The sequence below is a fragment of the Oratosquilla oratoria genome, chromosome 21, assembly GCF_046742065.1.
Source record: "Oratosquilla oratoria isolate Oo_2021 chromosome 21, ASM4674206v1, whole genome shotgun sequence".
Taxonomy (NCBI): Eukaryota; Metazoa; Arthropoda; class Malacostraca; order Stomatopoda; family Squillidae; genus Oratosquilla; species Oratosquilla oratoria.
In genome coordinates this window covers 21673795-21689508 of record NC_134797.1, presented here as the reverse complement: position 1 = coordinate 21689508, position 15714 = coordinate 21673795, and the positions used below count along the sequence as shown (strand labels likewise).

The following is a 15714-nucleotide window of genomic DNA, read 5'->3' as shown; positions in this document are numbered from 1 at the left end:
TGTGGGAAGTTGTGCTTCCTAACTTATTCTATGCACTCTGTCTTTCATTCTTAATATCTCTTGTTTTTGCAACCCATATTACCAGATCATCTGCCAATCCGTTTCCTGTTCCTTTTTTTTCTGATCTAAAAATGATTACTGCATCATCTCCCTCTTAGCTGTTTCAATGCGTGCGTGTGCTTGTGTATATACGTAAATATGGATGTACCTGTGTGTATGCATATCAGACATCTCTCCAGCCATCAGGCTGAATAGGAGAACCAATTTTGTGAAAATTCCAAATCATCATCCTGGAGAAATTAACTATCACTATTAAGAGGATCACAACAATAAGAGCGTCAAATTGCCTCCGCCAACGAAATAAATTGTACAATTCAGGCACACGAAGAAAAAAAGAGTATGAAGAAGTATAAAAGATCTCGTGAGTATTAAGGGAACAATTAGGTAAATAGGGAGAAGCTTAATAGGTTATGTACAGTAGAAGGAGCACAGTCGTGTAACTAATTTCCTTGGCAGAATTCAAAACCATCGGTGTTCAACAGGGCTTTCAGTTATATATATATATATATATATATATATATATATATATATATATATATATATATATATATATATATAAGAAGAGCGCAGTCAACTAACACTTCTCACGAACAGAAATTAAGTCACTTCTTTCATTCATTACATCTTCCGTTTTCTTTGTTAACAGAGAGCACAAAGAAAAATAGAAAACGTGAAAGCCCCATCTATATCAAATGTGTAAAGAGTCAACTGATAAGGTGATTGGTGTATTTAAAATCTGACACTGAATATTAATAGTAAGTTGGCTTTGCATGTTCAACTTCCAATTTTAACTATGCTGAAGAAAAAGTCCACATGGAATATTCTAAACATGTCTACGACTAGCCGCACTTTTAAAAGGTCAATACAAAATATATATCGTGGTTTAAACTTAAAGCCATGGATTATATCAGGGCCCCGAAAAGTGCCAACCCCCCCACACACACACTCCACCACTACCACCACCTTCCACATCTGATGGTCACTAGCACCATTCACATGTAACATTCATCCACAAAACAACGTTTATACACACATCATTCATACCCACAACTCATGATAAATAAACCATGCATTAAAAGTACACTAGGGGGAATTTGTTTTACCTTTTTACCGGAAGTGCGCCCACCCCCCCGCAAAAAAAAAAAAATAGAAATAATTAAAAAGTGCCGCCCCGGGGCATTGCCCCCCCCCCTGCCCCTCCCCTTGTCGGGGCCCTGGATTATATATATCTGGAAGCTAAAAATCAAACTGAAGTGTCGGTAATGCAAGACCGTGTCAGAGCGACTGCAAGCAAGAATAAGGTTCACTAGAGGACGTGTCGGTAACTGATGAAAGGAAAAAAGTAAATGTCAAAAATAAAAAGTTCGGACAACACAACCCATTTGTTTCAACCAATGTGGCTTACAGTCGTCCAAACTCTTCATAAGTTTGATCAAATGGTCTGGTGATAATTCCTCTGAGGGCCAAGGGTCAAGTCTGTAGCGATAACATCAACCATAACTTAAGTCTGTATTCATCAACGCTTTCACTGCGACTGTTGAATGATAGCCGTGTGTCGCAAGACACAAAGTTAACCAGAAAAATTGAACATTTGAATTATTGCATAGAGCGACCCCAATCATGGGATACAAATTATGCAACTTCCATAACCACCAGTAGATGTAATCAGATCAATATGTGGACGGGGGGGGGGGTTGTGTGCTTATGTTGCATAAACTCGTATTGGCGTATGAGTCAACCGACGCTCTACCTGACGTTGATAATCACCGGACGAAATAACCAGGTGCAGGGAGAGAATTGTGCATTCGTCCGATTGCTTTCCACAACCGGATTACCAACATATAATAATTCAAAGTTTCTGGTTCATTAAATATACATACTGTTTAAGAAACTACGATTTCCTTCGTATGATTCCTAATCTAACACGATTTCAACCAAAAAGTCTCTACGTCTAAATGGATTGTTTTGAAAACGAAGTCAATACGCAAAGATTGTCACTTGTGTCTAGAACGAACATCTGGGTGCATAAAAGTAAACAAACAAATGTTGACGTGAGAGATGTATATTTTCGATTTATAGGACAAGGAAAAATAAGCGAAAACTGACTGAAAGTGATATATTTAACGAAGAACATGCTGAAATACTAGTAACTTAAGGACAGTTGACTGATATAGGTATAATCTAAAACAAGTTCAAATTAAATTTGGTTCATAATGTTATATTCTTGTTTGACGTTAATGTTAATTTCCTCGTACGTTGTTGTTGGAGCTAAGGATTTTATGCCCATTAAAGTAATCAACGAGCTACCCAACAAAGGATACAAGTAAGTACTGTAGAACACTAACTAGTTGTTTGGCAAGGTTTATCTGTGGGTAACTGATAAGATTACAAAAGTTTGTGGACGTGGTTGAACATCTAGGGCATGTAGAAACATTTGTTTGTAAACATGTAATTAAGAATATCAGATGAATAATATACCCTTTTCATATCCCTAAAGTCCCTTTTGTTCTTGAGTACATGAACAATTTCTATGTTGAAACAAGTGATAATATTGACAGATGAAAACCTACATTATTTAATATAACCTAATTTAACCTAACAATCTGACATAACCTAACAAAACCTAACTTAGACATACCTTACAAGGGTTATTAATGTTCTCTTATTTTTTCCTTTATCTGCAAGATAGATTAAATTTGATATGCTCATGTTATATAAATTTTATGTTTGTAGAAAATAGTGTTATCATCATTTGCATTCCATGTACTTTTACTGAAAAACTTTTCTTAGAATAAATAATCTCATAAGTGTAAACACAGAAGCCATCATCCTACTGGTCTAATCTAACTTCTCTTTCATATCTAAACTGATAGAAAGATTGATTCTATGAGATAATTTGAACACATATTCCTTCCTTAACCAATAAGGATTCAAAGAAGGCCAATCCACCTACACACTGCTCATGAACTTCACTCAACAAGCACAAGAGCATAACTATATTCAACACCATATAACCAATTAACACATGACATCCCCACACCAAACCTTGAGCATATTAAATCCCTTATGTTTGTAGATGACCCAACAATAAAATTTTATTTCTATAACTTTAAAATAGTAGCCAAAATCACACAAATGTACCTCAAGGTAGAATTATGGCTGACACTAAATGGAATGTCTGCATTCCCTCAGAAATTTTCAGTAGTAGTCCAATGAAATGATCAAACTCTCCCACTGGTTAAAAACCCTAAGTACTTGGCCTCACATTTTCATACACTAATTAAATTTTCTTCAAAAGTAATACGGATTACTCAGTTCAATCCTATAGTGAACCATTCACATATGAACCCTAATGTTCTACATTGTCCAACACTTGTTCCTTCCAAAATTACTTATCTGCTGAAACACTAGTAATTGTGATTTTCCTTGGGGATACAGGTCTTCTACAAGAGAACTAGGGCAATGAATTGATTGAGGTTATTATTATCATAATACATACATATTTTTATAAATTTTTCATATGCAGTCAAAAGTTAGAAGTTTGCCCTACACACTGTCATCATTACACCAAAGTTTACTTTATGCTTCCATGTATAGGGGTTGCAGTCTAAGACTGAGAGGGCATTTTACTATGGTATGACCCCAGTATTTTTTCAGTTTGAAAAAAAGTGCATTTAAAAGAAGTCTGAGAGTGATTCAACTTCAGATGACCGCAACATTTCAACTTTGTATGGTTCACTGTAAAGATGTCATCACTTGAAATAAAGGAATCACCACCAGTATGGAGGGAGGGAAGGAGAGAGAGAGAAAAAAGTTATTCCCATTGCCTGAAAGTAGAAAAATTATAACTTATTCCTATAAAAATATCTTTATTTTGTATTTCGTTCTTTGTGATGTGTCAAGAGAGTTGACACCTAAGAACTGAGGGAAACTTGGTGACAATGTACATTCCCATTCCAGGTTCTTACTTTAAATACCATGTACCATACTAATATGAAGTACATTGGTAGGGGAAAAGAATAAAAATTGTGTAGCTAGACCCATTATTTTAAAGCCAGTTTGTTTAGTATATTCTATTGTTGCACATTTAGAGCTCCCCTTCCCACAAGATACAACTAGGTAAATACATATGAGAATTACAGCTTGACTTTAATATCACAAACGAAACCACAATTTTCTTAAGAAAATGTGATCATAACTCGCATAAAATCTTAACGTTGTGTCTTTTTTTTCTTTCCTTTTCTTTCATCTGTAGGCTAATTCTTATTTTTATTGCAGTAGCTTGTATCGCCAAGAAACTAAACCAGTGGAAAAACTCCATTTACGAATGGTTCCCAGGAACTTCAGTGGACCAACACATTTAAAGGAACTGCAAGGCCAGTGCTTCAGGTACACAATTGAAAGGTAAGAATAGGCCAGTGACTTTCTATCATGTCTCAATGGATCCTGAGAAGACATAATTATTACCAAGGTTTCAAGAATCCAAGTACTACTTGCAGCAGTGTTTGGCTGAACTCTAGACTATAGAACATTTATTTGGATAGGGAGTCTATGAAGATCTGTTAACTTTGTACATTTCCTACCAAGGCAACAATTATTATTATTATTGAAAAGGATATCATACAAGGCTTAACATAATTTAAATATTTTTATTGTTTGTTAAGGATTTGTTATTCTTGACTATTTTGTCTAAGTAATATAAGTAGAACTTGTTTCACCTTTTTTGTCTTTTTTCTTTATACTGTAACAATTTAAAAATATTTACACTAATATAACTTCCTTGTTTGTATTTGCAGTTATGAATATTGGCTGTGTCCCTTTCATAACATGACTCAGCAAGACATCCAAACATTTTATGAACCCTACAAGGGAGTCGTAGGGTTAGTAAGATTAAACTCTTAATACGTTTTCCTTTTGCTTCTCCCAGTTTTAATGTATGAGATTCTTGGTTTCTTTTCACCCCTGCACTTCCCAAGTACTACCGCTACATCCCACCTGTGCATACAAGTTCCATTATATTCTGTCCTTGCTCTCAATTCTAAACAAATTCAAACATTATGGAACAAATCACGAATTGCTAGTGATGTCTGGATTTGATTATTTGAAAATCAAATACATTACTACAGGTCAATTACGAATAAACATTCAATCAGATTTTTTAAAGCAACATTAGTTTGCTTGAGGGAGCATCTATCACTCATTCTAAACTTTCTATCTCCATCTCTCCTCCATATGGCATACATCTTTTATCCTTGGTTACTGTTTCTCTTTTATTTTTTCCTTTCTTCCTTCTTTTTCTCTCATTTCATCATCCTGTCTCAGTGATGATCCTGCTAGATTGACATCAGAGAATCATTTCCTTGATAGATGTCTTAAAAACCCAACAACGCCGTCACCTTCATGTGGAGGGTGACACTCAATCTTCAGACTGGGACCAAGATTTCTCATTAACAACTTTGCCTGTATTTCCTACACTTTTTTTACATACAAAGACCTGACAGCTGGCAATTACACCTTTCCTCCTACTACAGGGAGTCCTCGTTATATGGGACAGGAATACCCTTCATCCATAAGGATTTAAGATTGAAGTGACAACAAATGGGTGTTGAATGGTGGAAGGGTGGGTGCTGGATGGGAGAAGGCTGGGTGCATGCTTTGACTAGACCACCCTCTTATAAAGGGGAACAGTTCTTTGGTAAATATATATATACTTCCCCACAACACTTCAATTTGTAATCCCCTTCCTAAAACACTTTCATTAACCCCCTCCCATTTCCTCTCATTCTTTAGCCCTTCATTTTAATTTTCCTGACATAAAAAGGAATATGAAGACCTCGAGTACATATAAAATTAATCATCAAGCATTGGACTAAGATGTACAATGTATTTTTTTTGGTGAGGTGTGAATGCATTTGAAAGGATTGCTATTTTTAATATAAATCAGGTCCCATTGCTTTTTTACTTTGGTTGCAAGTTGTTCTTTGCCTATATTTTCTGTTTCCTCATTTTCTTTGGTGCAACAAATAACTTCTTTATTTCTATGTTGCTTTTCCTCCCCTTAAAGGAATTTAAGCATGTCATTTATCTTAGAAATTGGATATATAACATGATACACATGTACTGTAGTTTTGATCAATTTGGCTTGAATAGAATGAGATTACTTTATGCAAAGACTTTCTCCTTTCTTAACATTTATTCTCCCATTTTCTCTGACAGAGTTTGGGGTGAATGGATTATTGAAAACAATAATTTCGTTGCCATGAAAATGGTGGAAGGTTCTCTCTGTGGAAACTCAACATTCAGATCAGCAGAGGTATTGTACTTATTGGATATATACCCTACAATGGGGTACTGACTACATACTTGCATGTAGTTAGTACTTGAGAGAGGTACAATGATGGGTACCTGCATGTAATACAGTGAGTCCTCCTTATACGGTAATTCTTTATCCAGTAAATTCAGTTACAATATTTGGTAATTACTACCCTCAATTCTATTTACGGTAAGAAAAATTCACAGGTACGTTATCCGCTAGATATTTTGAAGAGGAAAGAGCAGGGAGAAGGTACGTCTGCCATATCCTATCATTACATGTTATAATGGGTTTGGTATACGGTAATTTCAATTTGCGGTAAGGTTTTCGGGGACGCATATGTACCTTATAATGAGGACTTACTGTATCAGAGAGAATAATCTCCTGGCTGCCCATCTTCTGAACTCATCAACATCGTCACTTCCATCTGGAAGTGTGCCCCTGAGAGCCTGACAGTCTCTAGACCACTCCCAAGATATAAGGCATGTTTGTTTGAGTTAAGTAGGGAAGGAAATAGAGTGAATACAGAGCACCAAGACCATCCACCTCTGCTCTACGAATCACGTGCTTTATTTGAATAATTTTTCCACATATAATCCATTGTCAATTTTGCTTTTAATCATATTCTTTGCATATTTTCTTATTAATTCTATAATAAGAAAGCACACAAAGAATATGGTTAAAATTAAAATTGACAATGGTTTATATATTGGGGGGAAAATTATTCAATCTTGTCTTATTTCTTGTCTTGGTGCATTGCTTCTGACCCAGGGCAGTGAGCACGATACAGCGATGACCATTCATCCACAAGGAGCTAAGATGAGAGAGAGTGGTGGTGGACGGGAGTGGGTGCATGCCTTTTGATTTGGATACCTCTCTTATAAGAAAGAAAAGAAAATATATATATATATATATATACTGTATTCATAGACAGACTTTGTGTACTTTTGCATCTATACTTTTATCATTTTGTATACTTTCAAAGGGAACAATATTAAATTATATTGTGTTCTAACAAATCATTTATGGGATAACAGTTACATTTGACTTATCATTTACAGGTATATTTCAAATGCGGCCCATTAGCAAGATTATTAAGAGTAAGTGAGCCTAAAAAATGTGGTTATCATGCTGTTTTGGAAACACCTCTGGTATGTGGAAAGAATGCAATGGTAGTCTATCCAAGACTTCCAGCCAACCTTCAGCATGAGTGGGATTTGCGAAAGACAGAAAAATACAATGAGGAAATTACAGAAAAGGTAGGCATGCAATAAACATATTTTCATTATTCTCTATTCATTTCTTTAATAAGCATATCAAGATCAGTAGTAAGCACATGTTTTGGTCAGCAGAAACAAATCACAGCATACAAACTGTTCAAGAGGACCACACTGCACTAAACCTTCATGACTTGGTTCCCTACAATCAAGAAAACAAAGACATCCTACAAACTGCACAAAATAAAGCATTAATAATGATAACTAGATACGCTAAAACACTAGATCTGAAGTTTTCATTTTATACTTAAGAGTTTGATAAGACAACCTCCTATTTATGGAAGAATTTTAAAATAATGATCTTTGTTGGATTAAGTTTCATAGACTTGCAGAGAGATATCTCTGAAGATTATTTCTCCGTCACTAATTTTGAGTATTAGGGGGGGTGCAGTTGCTAGATGTCATTTTTCCTTATGTGAAAAAGTGGAAGAAATATTGTTGAGGGATCTTTGGCCCAGTCCAGAGACAGAGGGGCACCCATCCTTAGGGCAACACCTCCAGACGGAGGTGAAGGTGATAGGATTTGAACACAGATAACAGAAAAATTATTCTCTCTAATCTTGGAGGATCACTTTTAGGTTGAAAGTTCACCTAATAAACCAAAATATATGATAATGTTCCTTTTTGATTCTTCATAATCATATTTCTAAAGATTCTTTTTTTTTATCATTATTATTATTATTATTATATTTATTTATTCTTTTTTCTCAGGGTTATCAAGCAGCTCTGGACCAGATATTTATCTCTGCTGGGTACAAGATGAGTCAAGAAGAAAAATCAACTTTCATGGAGATGGTAAGATCCTGGTTTGGTTTCATCTGGGGTATTGGCTGCATGTTGTTATGGCAAAGTAGCATGCAGTTGATACTTTAGGGTCTATATGGGGACACCCTACAGACCAGAGCCACACATCATTTTGTCTGTGAATGAGGAGGACTATGATCACAGAGAGATGGTGAAACTTTTATTATACTGCTACTGTCCCTCCGTTATGCTGTCCCCCAACCCCTTGTTGGTGTCCTGTACCATTTCTCTGAATTTCATTTCCTTGTTTTGCCTACCCTGTGGTGGGGGAAAAGAATGCTGCCACCAAGTATTTCCACTCAGACTGTAAGAGGCGGGACAGGGATTGGGACCAGGCATCCTTCTCCCTGTAGCCCCAGGACATTAAAAAAAAAAAAAAAAAAAAAAAAAAAAAAAAAAAAAAAAAAAAAAAAAAATGTAAAGGCATAAGAGGGTCTAGGAGTTTTCCAACCAGCACCCTAAGGATTGGGTCTTTTAATGTGCATGGATGTGGTACAGATGAGAGTAAAAGGGAAGAGATAGGTAATATGTTTGTGAGAAGAAAGATGGATGTGTTGGCTTTGAGTGAAACTTAGTTGAAAGGGAAGGGAGAGTGTAGTTGGGAGGTTCTCAGGAGTGAAGAGAGGCCGAGGGAGAGAAGGGGTGGCTATACTAGTAAGTGAAGAGATAGGTAAACATGTAGTGGAGTGGAAGGAGGTTTCTTCAAGATTAATGTGGATGAAGGTGAAACTGGGAAAGGGAATGTGGGTTTTTGTAAGTGCATAAGGGCCTGGTGGTGAGAAGAGTATAGAGGAAAGAGGCTTTTTGGATAGATTTAAATGAGTGCATAGAGGGATTAGGGAGGAATGTCAATGTAATAGTACTGGGAGACCTTAATGCTACGGTAGGAAATAAACCAATTGACAGAGTGGTTGGGAAATGTGGAGTTCCAGGAAAGAATCATAGTGGAGAGTTCATGGTGAAGATGTGTCTAGAGAGTTGATGATAGCAAATACAGTGTTTAAGAAGAAAGTCAAGCATAAGTACACATGGGAGAGGGTGTTGGATGGAAAGGTGGTAGATAGAGCATTAATTGATTATATAGTGGTGACCAGGAGTATAGTAGAAAGAGTTAAGGATGTACATGTTCTAAGGGGAGAGAGTGGGGGAATATCAGATAAATTTTTAGAAGGTTAGTTGAAAGTGGAGGATAGGTGAAGAAAGAGGAAAAGGGCAGAATGTAGGGAGGTCCTTAAAGTGAACTGCTGCTTAAATGAGAAAGAAATGGAGGAGTATAAGAAGCCTGTGTTAGGATTGGAAATGGAGAGAGTGAGTGATCTGAGACAAAGGTGGGTCTTCATCAGGGATGTTATGTCACCCTGGCTGTTCAATTTATACATAGATGAGGTGGTGCAAGAGGTAAATGCAGGGGTAGTGGGTCAGGGATTGGAGATGGTTAAAGAAAATGGAGAAAAATGGGAGATAAGCCAGTTATTGTTTGCTGACGACACTGTCCTTGTAGCAGGATCAGAGGAGGGATTGAGGAAGTTAGTGACAGAGTTTGGGAAGGTGTGCTAAAGAAGGAAGTTGAAGATAAATGTGGGTAAAAGTAAGGTGATGAGATGTACAAGGGGAGAAAGTGGCAGCAGATTGGAAGTTAGTACTAACGGCGAGAGACTGGAGGAAGTGGGTAGTTTTAGATACTTGGGTACAAATGTGGCAGGAAAGGGAGGAATGGGGATCGAGGTAGAATATAGATTGAGAGAAGTGAGTAAATGCCTTGGGGGATTAAAAAGTGTAATAAGAAATAGACATTTGGGAAAGGATGCTAAGAGGAGATTGTATGAAGGAGTGATTGTGCCAACAGCACTGTATGGGGCAGAAACATGAAACATAAGAGAGGAAGAGAGGAGATTGAATGTGCTCGAGATGAAATACCTGAGAAGTATGATAGGGGTTATTAGTCTGGATAGAGTGAGAAATGAGGAGGTGAGGAGGAGAACAGGGGTGGAAAGGGAGTTGGGAGATAGGGTTGATGAAAGAGTATTGGGATGGTTTGGGCATATGGAAAGAATGAGTGAAGAAAGATTAGTAAAAGAGGTGTGGAAGGCAGAGGTGGAAGGAATGAACATGAGGGGCAACCTAGGATGAGATGGGCTGGGGTAAAAGGGGCATTGGGAAAGAGGGAAATGTCTGTTAAGGAAGGATGGGAGAGGACAGAAGATAAGGGTGAATGGTTGTGTATAGATGATGCTGTGATGCATGAGGGGGAGTGGATGGGGGGTGAAGGAGTATGTATGAGAAATAAATTGACAGAGTCTGAAGGGATTTCTCCCCAACTTCTCCTTTTCTGCATGAGGGGACAGAGGGGGGGGGGGATCACAGATTTAATGAAGCAGCAGAGGATGTGCTGTGTCTTGTGACACTGCTTCTGACCCAGAGCAGTGGACAAGATGCAGGGATGACCCATCATCCCGGAGGTGCCGAGATAAGAGGGAGGGAAGAGGAGAGTGAAGTATGTAGGGGATAGAATGGGTGGAAATTGTTTCTATGCCTTTGTTTTTTGGATACCTCCTGTGTAAGGGGGAAAAAGCCTTTGGTATATGTATGTATTATATATACATCATACATATACCAAAGGCTCTTTTCTTCCCTTCACGGGAGGTAGCCAAAAAGAAAACAGCACAGAAACCACTCCCACCCATTTCAACCCCTACATACTCCACTCCCCTCCACCCTCTTCCCTCCCTCACATCTTGGCACCTCCTGGATGATGGGTCATCCCTGCATCCTGTCCACTGCCCTGGGTCAGAAGCAGTGTCGCAAGACACAACACATCCACAGCTGTGACTATATATATACATATGCAGAAAAATCCACTGGTAAATAAGAAGCTTAGTCCAAACGTTTTCATCTATTTAAGACATTATCAAGGATAATGTCTTCAATAGACGAAAACGTTCGGACTAAGCTTCTTATTTACCAGTGTTTTTTTCTGCATATTATTTTCAAGTGTGCCTTGTAAATACTGCAAAACATATACGTATATATATAAAATTCCTGATCATTCATTCTTGCCCATTTTCCTCAAACCTCATTCCCCTACTCATAACTCCTGTATCCACTTCTATCATCACTACATATATAGGTAAAACAGCCATGGTGACATTATGCACCCCTAACTTAAATCAACAACAACTCCAATCATTTCATTGTTTACCACTTTCACATTCCTATTTAATGTCATGCACTTCCTCCAAATCCACAATACTAGAAACACAATAACTTCTCGCTCCCCTCTCAGTATGTAGATATATTTGATTTTATCTTTACTTATCAGTTTATTTATTCATTTACTTATTTTTGTCATTTCATACACAGGCGGAGAAGGAGAAACTCGTAGAAGAAAAAAATGAGGAGGAAGAAGACATTTGTGAAGTTAAAGTGAGAACTTTAGAGATGCGGATTTTTGAACTGGAGTTGGAGTTAAGAAGAAAAGATATGCTCCTAGAATTGGGTGCCACAGATGACAATAAAATTGAGGATGTTTAAATGTGGTCAGAAGCATAGGACAATTATGAAGTATCAGAAAACCCTTTGGAAATTTTTGTATGCAGTTATAGGACTGGAGTGTTGCACAACATTGCTCAGTGCAATTATTCTCTCAAAGGAAATGTTATATTCTGTATTACTTTCTTTAGAGAACTGGAAACCCATAGCCTTACAATAATCGACAATAGTCTTTAGGTCATTCCAAAGATCACCTGGGTAGAAACAGTAGACTATTTGTCTGTATTGTGGGTCTGTCTCTCTCACTGGTTGGTAGGAGGAGGAGGAAAGATATCCATAGATCTTAAACCTATCAGAGATGGCTCTCCAGATAAAGGTAAGGGTATTGACTGGATTCGAAGATAAGAGATGGAGAGTTGATTCTATCTGGTATATCTAACTAGACCACTGTGTACAGGTACTCATTGTTGGTTTCAGAAAAGTTAAATCATGGAAACGACGTCCACTAGCCATCATGTCCTAAAGGATGTAGGTAACCTCACAAATCCTGAGAAAAAACATCAAACACTGTTTTAAATGTTTGCTTACAGTCAATACATTTTCCTTTTATGCAGCTACCTCCATCTTTGAAAACTCGCACACTTTTTTATATGCTGCCCGGCTAGTGTCAGATATCAACCGAAAGAAATGAACTAATTGGTAATTTCCCTTGTTGTTCTCACTCAAAGAGACAATTCTGGTTTGTAGCTTAGAACATAGTTTTGTCTCTTGCATGTGAACCTTAGTATTCCCTTTTTATTTTAACTATGCAGTGCTTTAGAACATCCTCCTTATGTTGAAAATATATACAAATTGGAATAATATTGTGAAATTAGTGGAGTGTCACAAAATTGGCCTTGATAGTCTGAAAAGTGCAAGGCAAACAGGCATTATTTATTTCTTAATGTAATGGGTGGTGGTAAAGTTTGTGGCCACAAGAGGTAGTGAGGTACCTTTTCATGAAAAATGGGGTCCTGAAACCCACCAAGTTGTTTCGGCATAGTTTGAGCATTGTTTTGTCGAACAACATGTATTGTAGTTATCATTTGACAATGCACAGGGTACACAGGCAGCTTGGTGTGCTTCCTCTCCTCCTTTCCATAAGTGGGTACCTTCTTCTCCCCATGACCCTTTAAAGAAACTGCAGGTCACCACTAATAGTGTAAAATCCAAATGGGGTAGGGTTACTAGTGGAGTTCCCCAGGGCTTGGTTTTGTGTCCCTTATTGTTCACTATGTATATAAATGACTTAGTGGAATTAATACTGATGTGTGTGGATGACACTAAACTATGATGCCATATTAGGTCAGGGAAAGATATGTTGGGATACTGGAAGAGGATCTTGATAAATTGTTTGCATGGTTGGTAAAGTGACAAATGGACTTCAACATCTCAAAGTGCAGTGTATTACATGTAGGATTGCACAGCTCAGCTAACAGGTATAGCTATAATGCCATATTAAAGAACAACAGAATGTGAAAAGGAATTAAAATTGTTAACAAGTGTGTACCTTAAATGCAGGAAACAGTACATTAGTGACAGGAATAGGGCTAACAGACCAAATTTATTGCTAGGACAGTTACAAACAAAAATGCAGATGTAATCATTGACCTCTATTTTGAAAAAGTTAGACACATCCTTGACTATACAGTACAGGTGTACAGGTTTGGTCTCGCTTCTATAGAATGGATATTAATTTACTAGATTCCGTACAGAGGAGAATGACCAAAATGATACAAGGGTTTAGAAATTTACCATACAAAGATGGGTTCAGGCACCTTAACTTACAATCTAAAGACGAAAAGCATGCAGGGTGATCTAATTAAAGCATTCTAATGGGTCAAAAGCTTTAACAAGAATGATGTAGGCAAGGTCATCATATTAAGAGAGCAGGGCAGGACTCATTGTAATGGATTTGAATTGGACAAACTTAGGTTTCAGAAGGAAATAGGCAAGGATTAGTTTACCAACAATGGTTAATGAATAGACTTAGTAACAATGTAGTGAGTGGTGAAACAACTGGTTGTTTTAAGATATTAGATAACTTTATGGATAGGCTTGAAAGGTGGTAAGGGACATAGAACTGACATGTGTAGGCCTATGGTCTCTTGCTCCCACCTATCACACTTCATTCCTGTCAGTTTGGTGAGAAATTTCAGGTTATGAAACCCAGTTTTGTGATTCCACCACTCACATCTTTATCCTGATTTGCACAAGTTTCAATATAATAGAATTGAGCTTAAATGCACAAAGCACAATGTGATCAAAATAAAAATGGTAAAGTTGGCTCAACATAAACTCCACTGCACCTAACTGCTACTGAGAATGGTCTCCTCTTCAATGTGAGGCAAAGGAAAGCTGCCAAGCGACTTTTCTTGGGACAATTTTGTGAAACTTCCTGGAGGACAAAAAGTGCATACATATTGAATACTACTGGTGGTGCAAAATGAAATATGTCGACTGTATATTTCAATGTACCATATGTATCATATCAAAGAAAGTAAATAAAACAGCACCTTTTTTACTATTGTGTGTTATTGTATCCACAGGTTACTTCATCCTACTTCATTCCAATACAGTATAGACCACTGAATTACTGTAATCACATTCCAAATATATATCTTGACAGAGCACCCGCTGATTTCACCTTGAGGAAATTGTTTGCATGCTCTTTCATGTATTCAGTTGCAAACCTGAATATGCAGTGCATATCAATTCATTGAGAACCCATTGAATCGGGGTAAAAAAAATTATTTCACCCTCATCCTCCATATAAAACAATATATTTGCATCATATTTATTATAATCTATTTTTGTATAATAATCAAGACTATCTACATACATATATAAGACTAATATTTGCATATGTAACCTTTTCATCATCCACCCGGGAGTGTGCATTATGGAGTAATGAGATTCGCCAATATCTTAGCAACTATTTCCAAAATATAAAAATTTCTCTTTCACCTCTACAAAACCAAGTAGTTATCCAAAACTACAAGTCTTGCCAAGCAGTAATGAGATTTGCCAATAATATGTTAGTAACTATTTCCAAAATATAAAAATTTCTCATTCACCCCTACAAAACCAAATAGTTATCCAAACCTACAACAGTCTTGCCCAGCAGTCCCATCTACATGGATATTGGATATCCTGCTATGAAGGGAGACACAGGTGAGAGATATGAACTACTTGGGAAATACGAGTGAACAAGTTACTAAAACTAAAAGGATATGGAGGTAAGACAGAAAACAGTGGTGGAGGATATGTTAAAAAAAGATTAGGTGGTCAAGACACGTGGAGAGCCTGGTAAACAAATTGGCAAAGAGTGTGGAAGTACATGGAGAAGATAAAGATGAAGTGGAAGATGAGTTACTGAAAGGAGATAGGGCTAAGCAAAGGTATTAGTGCAGGACAGAAAGGAGTGGAGATAATATTAGGTAGAGATGATAAGTGATTCTAAGGACATTCTTACTCTTACTCCGCTGGTCTTCGGGCCACTTGGTGATCCATAACCGCTTCTGAAGCGTCTTGCCATGTCTTTCTGCCACCTCCTTCCATTCTCTTGGTTCTATTTTGCATATCTGCACATCTTCTTCAACGCATCTCCTCCAGTCTTTTCTAGGTCGTCCAAGTGGTCATCTTCCACGCACTCCACCATTGAGGACTTTCTTTGGCCATCTATCTTCTTGCATCCTTGTGACATGTCCTCCCCATTTCAATCTTTTTAAT

General features: G+C 37.3%; 1 protein-coding gene across 2 annotated transcripts; it reads left to right on the top strand.

Moving 5' to 3' along the window:
- The first annotated feature begins 1834 nt into the window (after positions 1–1834).
- Positions 1835–14505, top strand: LOC143036779 (N-acetylglucosamine-1-phosphotransferase subunit gamma-like). 2 transcript variants are annotated; one of them, XM_076204515.1, is made up of 7 exons: positions 1835–2383; positions 4342–4464; positions 4857–4940; positions 6277–6373; positions 7435–7632; positions 8362–8445; positions 11815–14505. In XM_076204515.1, the coding sequence occupies exons 1-7, from the start codon at positions 2274–2276 to the stop codon at positions 11983–11985; spliced, it is 867 nt and encodes a 288-aa protein (XP_076060630.1). In that variant the 5' UTR covers positions 1835–2273; the 3' UTR covers positions 11986–14505. The 2 variants fall into 2 exon arrangements, with proteins under 2 accessions (XP_076060630.1, XP_076060629.1); XM_076204514.1 differs by having other exon boundaries at positions 1838–2383; positions 4339–4464.
- Positions 14506–15714: the final 1209 nt, after the last annotated feature.

Bases quoted from the DNA above. Each gene is read 5' to 3' on its own strand.
- LOC143036779 (XM_076204514.1), top strand. From the start codon at position 2,274: ATGTTATATTCTTGTTTGACGTTAATGTTAATTTCCTCGTACGTTGTT. The intron at 4,465-4,856 runs GTAAGAATAGGC...TTGTATTTGCAG, and splicing joins TTCAGGTACACAATTGAAAG to TTATGAATATTGGCTGTGTC. The intron at 6,374-7,434 runs GTATTGTACTTA...TATCATTTACAG, and splicing joins CAACATTCAGATCAGCAGAG to GTATATTTCAAATGCGGCCC.